Here is an 11,156-nt window from a genome sequence, read left to right on the forward strand (position 1 = left end):
GTAATTTTTCCGCTGCGTTTCCGCGCCTTAGGCACGCTAGATCCCAACACAAGTTACATGCAAAATATATTTGATTGTTTTATTCTAATCTGCTTATTTCTAAATATTATATTATTATATATTTCAGGCGTCAGGGTGTACATATTCAGCACGATCATCATCATCATCATCTTCTTTCTATCTAGGTATTTATTTTTTACATGTAAACTTCATTATACATATGTATAATATTTTGAATTATACATCAATCTGATCATAATTTATTATATTTTACTTTTAGCAGGATTTTATACTATTAGTTATTTTTGGAGTATTTGTTATCATGGTATGAATTTATATATTTGAGCATGAAAATATTTTGATCTATATATGGATGTTTTGTTTATATTGTGTTTGTTTCTATATGTTTTTTATTCACAATACTATTTGTTTATTTTTGATATATGATTGTGTGTATGAATTGTGTTAGTTTGTTTGTATGTATGTATGGATTGTTATGATTTGTAAACTGTGATTGTATGAATTGTTAGTATATGTAAAATATGATTGTGTGTATGGATTGTATAACATGATGTTTATATGTATGAATACCATCGATTGTGATGAGTTTATATGGATATGCAATTTGTAAACACGGTTGAATTTGAATACAATTGGGTGTTGTCATTTTTTTTTTAATTTTCTGACGGAATATCGACGGAATACCTATTCCGTCGGTATTGTGTATCGCCACTTACCTACGGAATTCCGGTTTTTGTCGGTAACTACCGACGGAACTTCGATTTCCGTCGGTAATTACCGATAGAAATCACAATTCCGTCGGTAATTGTCGATACGGATGACCAGTTTCGTCCATGATCCCAACTTGACCCCGATGGAAATATAACTTCCGTCGGTAAATCACCGACGGAAAAATAATTTCTGTCGGAGAATCTGGTGGCAGCTGTATAGTGTTTTCGGCGGGGTTTACCGACGGAATTATAATTCCGTCGGTGATTTACCGACGGAAGTTATATTTCCGTCGGAAAATAAGACTCCGATGTATATTCTTGCAACCGATGGTTTCCCGTCGGAAATCTGTCGGGATAAGGATTTAATAACGGAATTCCGACGGATATTCCCGTTGGTAAACCAGGAAATTTTTGTAGTGATCAATCAAGGATCTAGAGTTCAAAACTCAGCTGCGGTGTATTATTGAGAATTTTTTCTCATTAATCAATCAAGGATTTAGAGTTCAAAACTCAGCTGCGGTGTATTATTAGAAATTTTTCTCATTAATCAATCAGGGATCTAGAATTTAAGATTCAGCTGCGACGCATTATCGAGAATATTCTCATTAATCAATTAGGAATTTAGATTTTCTTTAGTCCCACATCTTAGAATTGACAACACTGTGTGCAAATAAACTTCTATAAATACCTTGGGCCAACGACATTAAAAAACATATTTTTCTCGATTTTTTTAGCTAAGATCAAATATGATATATTAAATTAATTTTTATAAGGGTGAGTCCATTACCCTTGCATTGCACTATTACACCCTTATTTAATTTATGGGTGGTCTTTTAGCTAAGATTAAGTGTAGTATTTATTCTTATAAAATTTACGTGTATTCATGTATTATATTACACACGTAACGTATGTGCACAATTGCTAGCGTTGCCCTTACATTGCACTGTTACATGGGTTTGGTGCACCCTTATCCAATTTTAGGCTATTTTTTGGCTAAGATTAAGTATAATATTTGTTCTTATAAAATTTACGTGTATTCATGTATTATATTACCCACGCAACATATGTGCACAATCGTTAACGTCACCCTTGCATTGCGCTATTGCATGAATCTGGCATACTCTTATTCAATTTATAGACAATCTTTTAGCTAAGATTAAGTGTAATATTTATTCTTACAAAATTTACATGTATTTATATATTATATTACACCCACATCGTGTGAGCACAATCGTTAGTATATAATGAAAATGACAATAAACCACAATAAATATATATAAAGGAAACAGTAAATCATTTCTCTAAATGTACATACAGACATATGGCAGAAATTATATAGTTAAATCTTCTAAATAACAATGGGATCAAAAAGACTAAAATGTATTAGTACATATGTTTGAGCAATAAAATCGACAGGTTTAAACTTTTTTTTTTTACAAACAGTGCAAACAAAGAATATAACACACAGCAAAAGAATTATCAACAACCAGCCCCCATAATTGATTCTTTGGAAGATTTAACGTTAACAGCACTTTTGATTTAAGTTTAAGGAGATCCCATATAGATTCGGCATTGTAGCTAGATCTTCAAACCTCTTGCTTAAAGATTGACTCAGGAAGACGAAGGATAAGTTATCATGAAGCAAACTAATTCCGATGGTATTATTAACTACTCAGAATCTGGATCAGCATCAACAATACCAGGTAGTGAATCAAGTGAAATTGAATCAGAATCATACATAGGAGCTAGTTCTCTTTGCTTATCACGGACATTTTCAGTTGACGCTGTCCCTATTTGGAGTTGTTTTCCCATGTCAGGAACATCCAAGCTTTTCCAAGTATCAACCATAATAGTATTTTCAAAAACTCTTCCTAGTATCTCTGGAGCTCCTGAACTACTGGGGTGTTCACCATTTATAATGTTAGACACCATTAGATTATTGTTGTCAGTTTCCATTGGTACAACATGGACAGCTACATCACTTTCATCAGAAGCTTTATTTTCGCCACCTGTAACAATAGTTTGGACATTGACATCTTCTACTTTGCTTGGCCCATCCATATCTATATCTTTGCTTGGGCCATTTGTGCCTGCTACATATTTCCTTGATGGTTCTCCATTAGTGTTTTTATCAGAGCGCAGCCAGCCATTCAACAATTCATCCTCGTCATTGTTGTTATCATCCATATTATTTGTTGCACCTATATTACCTATTGGAAAAGTAGATGTCTCCGAATTTGGATAACCACCGTAAAATGTATTTCCGTGGTATCTCTGTTTGCAAGCTTTAAGAATTGAATCTTCAGTATTTATTAGAGGAAGTGCTCGAGGATGGATAAGATTTTCCAAGTCCAGTAGTGCAACACCACATATTGCAGCAAGTACTGCTCCACCTTCCAATTTTCCTGTAAAAACATGTGCATAAGAAGATGTATATAATAAGTATTCGGTTAATAATCAAACTGAATTAATCAAAAATCGATTTAATTTTAGTTAACTGAACCAAACTAAAGTTTTACTAAAACTGAATTAACCAAACCGAATTCAAAATAGATTATTTTGGTTAACACTAATTAATTGAATTGCTTTAAAAGATAATAAAAAAATATATACAAAATTAATAATTGAAATTTGATATGTTAAAATAAAAAAAATTATACAAATATTATAAATTATATATAAAGCCTAATAAATAAAACTCAATTTTTTTTTAATAATTTGGTTAATTCGGTTAGCTGAATTTTTTAATCCGAAAATCAAAATCGAACCGACCAATAATTTTAAAAATAAATCCTAAACCATAAATCCTAAATACCAAATTTATCAAATCGAATTTTTGAAATAAAACAATTCGTTCGATTTTTTCGATTTGACTGCATAATTGCAATCCGTATAACATATGTTAACTTCATTGGATTAGTATACGCCCACAAACACTTTGCATTTATGAGTGCTAAGAAAAATGCCTCCGAGGTTTTACTTTTTCAAAATGTCTCAATTTTTTTTTTTTAATATTGTCAAAATGTAATCATATGTTTTAATTTCATTTCAAAATGTCTCCTCATAAAGAGGGTGTTAAAAATCAATTTAGCCATGGATTGCATGAGGACTCATTGCCTACCAACGCTGCCTCTAGCGTCCATTGTCAGGTTCGCTACCAGCAAAAACTTCACATATTTCCACCGTCCACCCCTCCGAGGACAATTGCAACTATAATCCATGTTCTTAGAGGTTATTTGTTGCTACTTATTACTGAACTAACAACATAGACTCAGTCTTTAAGAGGAGCTATGACGACAATGTTGTGGAGGAGGAATGGGTTGTTACTATGGTTCATCAGCGCAATTGTCCATGAAGGTGCAGTGGCAAGAGCACAGGAAGCTACTTCATGCAGCTGGCATGAGTGGTCATTAGACGAGACCAAAAATTAGAACTTCTTTTCATTGGCCCACGTTCGATGCACGATGACCCAAATTAATTTTTCCTTACCCTCTCCATTATTGTTAATCCCATATTAGTATCATCGTAATGTTGTGTTTATTCTTCTACTTGCATTATTAACTTCCACTTCCATATTCCTCCCATGTTTTGATGCTAAATGAAATTGAAAGCATAATTAATTAGTTTACCTCTGTGAAAAATCTCAAGCGCTTCACATAAGTGAGGAGGGCGAACATGTGACGTAGATTTTAAAGATATTAATAGAGCAGACAATGCCGTAAGCAGAAAATCAAGTCTGGAGGTGGTTGATTCAGGTTCCACAGTTGAAGAATTCCCCCCGTTAGCCCATCTCATATCAAAGGCATTTCTTGCTACAGCTATCAACAAAAAATCCGTGTCTGATCGCCAAGCTTTTGATTTCAAAGGACCACCCTACAAAATCCAGATTATGATATAAGTCAATGGAAAATTTCAATGACTTGGTTTGAATTGGTGCCGAAGGAAAAACATTATATAGATTAACATAAATATGGAACTACTATCCCACAAATAAGCACAAGGTAAAAAAATATCACAAAGTGAACTATGGTAGAATACAACTTGTTCTCTTTGGACAAAAAGTTGATATATTTCTTTTGGTCCAAAAGACATCCAAGGATTATGCAAAATGCATATCAAATGTAGGGCCGAGCAAAAAATCAGTTAAACATAATAAATCGACCAAACCAATCAAATTTAAAAATTCAGATCGATTTTTTCATAATTTCAATTTCTTTTTTTCTAAAAAAATCAATTAATTCAGTTCAGGTTCAGTTTTAAACTTACTTATTCAGTTAAACTAAATAAACCAAAAACTAAATTTTTAGACTGACTTAAATTTTAAACCCTAATTTTTAGATTGAAACCTAATTTTTGTTAAACCGAACCAAGTTTTTAGACCCTAATTAGAAAAATTCAGTTAATTCGATTTTCGATTGAATTAATAGATATTTTCAGTTTGATTAGTTCAAAAAAAATTGATATGATTAAGTTCGATTCAGTTTTAATCGAATACTCACTCCTAATCAAATGTAAAATTCATCAATCCTCTTTAAATAAATCATACTATTTGCAGTTGATCAACTGGAACCTTTTTTATTTGTTTGCACTATACTTCATGAATTATAGCATGATACATGATTCAATCAAAAATAAAGAGAACAAAAAATATTCGATGTAATTCTGAGAAACTACTTAGTAAATAATGACATGAAGAAATGATTTGTTAATGCACTTAGGAAATGGAAACTTGGATTAGTTGCATCAGGATTTCACTATATTATGTTAAATATGTCAATGCAAATTAAGGTAAGAGTAAAGGGCGTACTGCAATAAGAAGAGCTTCCAATGCCTTAAGTGCAGCTGTTTTAATAGAAAGGTCGTTTTGTGTCATAGCTTGATCAAATTCTATTGACAAGTGCTGATATGATATATATGTATTGCTTCCCGAGTGATCATTCAAATCAGCTGAAGCATTATTGATTAGCTCTTGAGCAAGATACAAAGTTATTCCTGATTAAGATCAAAACTTGCAAATTAGTAAAAAATTTAATCTGATCATAAGGAAATGAACAATCCACTACCATACAACATGCACTTAAAAATTTTCACACGAGAATGTATATGCAAGTGTAAATTCACAGTAGTAGAAAAGTACCATTGTTGTAATATAAATTCACAATTAGTTTCATCAGCTAATACAGATTTACTCCAGCTTTAATTTTATCATGTAAAACATACAAACAACACCAGTATGAATGGAAGCTACTTACCAGCTCCCATGGAGAACAGCAAAGACTCCACAGAATACAATTTTATCCTTTGAGATGGCAATATCTCTCTCTTGGAATACTCCATCAGAATTCGTGCAATAGTGGCAGCATGTGGTATGAGTTGACTGTAGTTAAATGTCAAAATTAGAGAGAGAAAATTCCAGAAAATATTATTATAATAAGGACAAGCTGTTAAACTTATTATATCCATAACACCACAAACTTAATGGAAAGATGAGCTAAACTCTACATTTAGAAGTTACCACAGAACAAATTAATGACATTTTCTACAAGAACTTCAAATGCAGTATACAAACTGAATGAACATAAACTTGGTCAATTCCATAATGGAAATATAGCAAACAAACGACAGAGCAATAGAATTGGGTCTCACCTCTTAACTCCTTCTATAAGAGCAATCAAAAGATCCATGCCACCCAAGTGTAATGTTGGATCATGGCATACAAGATCTTTATCAATGATGGTTGTGAATCCAGTTAAAGAAACATGTGATGAGCCATCTACCATAAGCACTCTCTGAACCAGTGCAACTAAGGGGGAAATAGGAACAATAACCTATGATATAATAAGAACAATGGTAATAACATTATTATCTTATGAAATATCTTATTGACCCATTAAAAAAATCCATATACAAGGGGTTAAGCTATAATGTGCATGTATTGAACCTGAATAGGATAAGGATTGGTAAGCATCATGCAGCAACACTGCATAAGAGTGACAATTGTAGGGACTACCAATTTGAGAAATCTTTTTGTTGATTGCTCTGAAACTTTATTCAATGATGACAGTATGCCCAATCGGGAAGGGGGGTGCCTTCCTGGTGGAATCAACAATCTCACAATTGAAGAACTTCTCATTTCTGCCCAAATATATTTAATTATTTTTGTTATTATAAAATTTATTTAAAAAAGTAGAAAAAAGGTATTTGATTTGTGTACCTCCTTCTAGTCCTTGCAAGCTATAATTCAAAAGAATATCTATCTCCATGATAATCTGCTGCATCATGAGAGACCAACTATCTTCATCGATTTTTGCCATAGGGAGAAGTGCCAAACAATTCGCTATTTTCTGGGAAAGCAAATAACAAAAGTAAGCAAAGAAACGACGAGTTTAATAGAATAAAAGACGAAAAGGAAATAATGCCAATAATGCAAAAAAAAATAATACCAATATGGTTAACACAACCACCACTTACCTTTGATAAATCTGCATTAGAACTTGATGGCACAATCTTTGCGACAAGAGCAGCCTGAACCTGAGATAGTATCACCTTAAATCATCATTTCATACATGTTCTTTTTGATGCATCAATTAAGTTGCATGCATATCTAATTTCCCTAAATTTACAAGATGCACATGAAATATTAGCATTCAAATTAATGTTGTGCTTCCACAAGCATAGCATGCTCATCTATCCAGTGGAGTATGAAAGTTCATCCATATTAAGCAGAAAACAAAGCAAGAAAAGAAACCCACATTGTCATAGAGCCCATGCAAGGAAGGAAATAACTTCAGAATGGTGCATAACAAAGTAAGAACCCCTTCCTGCAAGGAGGAAGATAACAAACTAATTAATCATCACATCACCAATTAGCTGGAGACAAGAAAACTATGATCTCCTGGGGATGAATCTGACCAATACAACATCTGATCCATTCTCATTCAACAACTTGATAATTGGTGGTATAACCTTCCCAGCAAAAGCTATTCCAACTTTCTTCAAGTTTGAAAAAAGAGCCAACCTAGTTTCACAACAGATGTTACTTTCAAGAAAAGAAAGAAATCACATTTAAGAGTTAATAGCGTAAATCTTGCATTAATATAATAAAGAAACCTGTTGAGAATTATGAAAACAAAGCATAGCAAGCTCACCGCATAAATGAACTAATTTAAACATCAACAGAGTGTAATATTGCTACTTTGAAACAAATTAAAACAGGCAATTATATTTATCAAGGAATGAAGATGCAAGTAATTATGCTAAGACAATTTCAAAAACCTCTCCTGTTACGATAGAGAATATCACCCATTGTTGTTGGCTTATGTACAACACAGCAATGGATACAACAATGTGCTCTGCCAAATCCAAACAGAAAATAAAAGCAGCAATTAACACAATCCACATTGACAAAGAAATGGATTCTGGTCTTTATGCATATCTGATGATTCATGGTAGATGAGGCAATGCGCCAAGGCATTCAAAGATAACCCATAATAAAAGAAATAAATTGAATTAATTAAATTAACAAGATCAGTTGGTAGTAAGAGCAAAAAGGTGGGCAATGTTTGACTATAAAAAAAAAAGAAATCACGTCAATGAACCTGGTGAAAAGATCAGATAATGAAGTACAAACTGCCACTCTTACAAAACTGGAGTTGGGTGGTAGCTGGAAACAACAAACAATTTTGATCAGTGAAATAAAAATTATGATATCAGATAACATGTTCTCATTTACAATCTGAATGATAGCATGCCCTCTCTTCTATGAAACATTGCATATACAATAGAACTGTTGTATGTTAAAACAAGGGACTACAGACCCATTTCCAAGAAAGGAAATCAATAACTCTGATATCCAGTATTAAAGACAGAATTTCAAACATAATGCCCAGACCGGAAAGGAAACGCCTAGAGATTTACGTGCAAATTATCTTCAGTATACGAAGTAGCTGTGAGTAACATTAAATATTAAATTTGAATTATACAATTCAATCAAGTTTAGATAAACAATTAATGTATACATAGACTTAGTAGACTGAATAATTGAAAGTTTATGATTCAGCAACATAATGGTGACCTTGTCTACACCAAATTTATATATTCTGTGATTTTGACAAGTCAGCATTTTGAAGAGGCTATCAATTATAGTCGATAATTTCAACCTGGACTTCACTAAGAAGTACAGAAGCGAGAAATAATGATTTGCCCAATATGCAACTTGTGTTGTTAATGAAGCAATAGTGAATAAAATTTAACATGAAGATCCTCGTGGTTAAATCCATTAAAGCTCTTTCAATAGCATGAAGAGCTTAATGACAGTACTTTTAAGTTGCTATACAACCCATCACCATAGTGTTTATCTGTTAATTTATGATTTCTTAATACATATTATACTTCAAGGAATGCGACTAAGTTACCCCAGGGCATAGCTGAGTTGCTAACCACATAGTGGATTAGCATAAATGGGCAAGGGTCGATTCCCGACGGAAATATGACTGTGGGTCAGACTGTGTGGGGCGTCCGGGGTTAGCGTGTAACCTTTTGCATAAAAAGGAATGCGACTAAGTTTATTTGCATAGTCTCTTAAGTCATCTTGCATCAGTGGACTAACAATATTGGTCACACCATACAATCTCATAACACGATGTGACTTGAAACACGAATTACATAGACAAACCCCTGAAAGTGGCACAATTACAAAAGAAATATACTAAGCAACCTGATTTCACATATTAATCAAAGAAATGAATTTTTGAAAACAACATTCATATCATATTATCTTATTTATAATAGAAGTATTTTTTAAAAAATATAAAAACGTGCAAATTTTATATACAGAATACAATATTGACAAAAAATGGTGTACTAAGTTACAATAAGACACAAATTGCTAGTTTGCACCGTGCATATGAGGCTATAGGTTATTTAAAATTTTATATGCATCCTTTATTTGCAGAAAGAGTCAAGTTACATATTTGAAACAGATGGATGAACTTATTAAAATCAAGTATCTTTAAGATTTACACTGGCAAGTAAAAAAATAAGATCTCCAAAGATCAGTGAGAAATAATGTCAACAATGTAAATCACAATAGGTGTCACTAATCAATACCTGAATAATTGACAATAGCTTCTGGAACCAAACAGAATAAGAAGTAATGAAACGGGCAGAGCTGCACTTTCCACAAGTCACACCTAGCAAGCTTACGCCCACCCAACATTTGTCTGGCTACAACAACTCAAAAATATGAAGAAAATGAGTTGCTATTCAATATCCTATTACATGAACAATCAAATTTTTAATTATGAAAATCAATCTAAACAACAAAAGACCTGACCAAAGTTGCTATTAATACCCATCTACATAGCGAAATTAAAGTTAAGATAGGCCATGAATTTAGTAAAATCTTTCGAAAGGACGAAACTTTTAATCATATAATACTCTCGACTAGATATTAAACTGTGAGCACGAGTGCAATGCGATACCATTTTACTAGATGTCAACGAGATGACGCGTTCTAACCAGGCATCCATGGCGGCTCGCCACGCCTCCACCAGCTTCGTATTGGAGGGATTGGGGAGTCGCTCGGAGAGTAGGTCGACAGTCTTGATCTTGGAGATGATGAAGGAGAGGTCCGAGAGGACCGGAGTAGGGCCGCTCTCCTCGGGTAGGCAATCCCTCACCAGAAGTTGGAGCAAGTAAAGTTTCTGGGAGGTCTTCATGTTCTCTATCGCGTCGGGAAGAGAGAATTAGAAGCGGCAGAATAGAGGAGCGGCGGAAGGAAGGGCTCAGACCTTTACATAGATCACAGAGAAGTTTTACATACGAAGACCTATTAAACAAATACCTGGTACCAATTGTACGAACCCGGGAAGAACACCCAATAAAATTAATCTCAAAATCTATACGACTGCACCTATCAAGAGCCATTAATTACATATTTAAATAACTGAATTGGTGTTAATGATATTTGATTGAGCTTATTTAATTCAAAAATTTTGTTTTTAATAAATATTCTGAATTTGTGTATTTTTTACATACTTTAATATTAACTAAAACTTTTAATATTGATTAAAATTATTTTAATTTAAAACTAATTTAATATTATATCTAAATTATTTATATTATAATCATTATGGTCAAAATTACTATAACGGTTCCGCGATGTAGTAATTTTAATTAATACTAATTCACATTATAAAATTTTTAATCAAAACTATTATAAAGACAATAAATTAATCCAGTAAAAAAGAGAAGCTAGAAATAAAACTTATTTTGAGATTGTGTTTTAATGTTTTCTCAATATAGGGTCTCTTTTTCCATCGTAACAAAAATAACAAACTCCTTTGTTTATTCATATTTATTTCTAAAAGATTAATATGGTCAACTAAAAATAATTATAATAGTATCTAAAAAACAAATCCATTA

General features: G+C 32.7%; 1 protein-coding gene across 1 annotated transcript; it reads right to left on the reverse strand.

Annotated features, from left to right (window-relative positions):
* Positions 1-2,275: 2,275 nt before the first annotated feature.
* LOC122007917 lies at positions 2,276-10,535 on the reverse strand. The gene is made up of 13 exons (XM_042563456.1): positions 10,214-10,535; positions 9,840-9,956; positions 8,330-8,394; positions 7,644-7,749; positions 7,484-7,552; positions 7,203-7,262; positions 6,946-7,075; positions 6,673-6,866; positions 6,378-6,559; positions 5,984-6,108; positions 5,539-5,723; positions 4,361-4,604; positions 2,276-3,136 (listed from the first exon to the last, which is right to left on the reverse strand). Exons 1-13 carry the CDS (start codon positions 10,448-10,450, stop codon positions 2,400-2,402), a joined length of 2,451 nt encoding a protein of 816 aa, XP_042419390.1. The 5' UTR covers positions 10,451-10,535; the 3' UTR covers positions 2,276-2,399.
* Positions 10,536-11,156: the final 621 nt, after the last annotated feature.

Source organism: Zingiber officinale, chromosome 8A, assembly GCF_018446385.1.
Source record: "Zingiber officinale cultivar Zhangliang chromosome 8A, Zo_v1.1, whole genome shotgun sequence".
Classification (NCBI taxonomy): domain Eukaryota; kingdom Viridiplantae; phylum Streptophyta; class Magnoliopsida; order Zingiberales; family Zingiberaceae; genus Zingiber; species Zingiber officinale.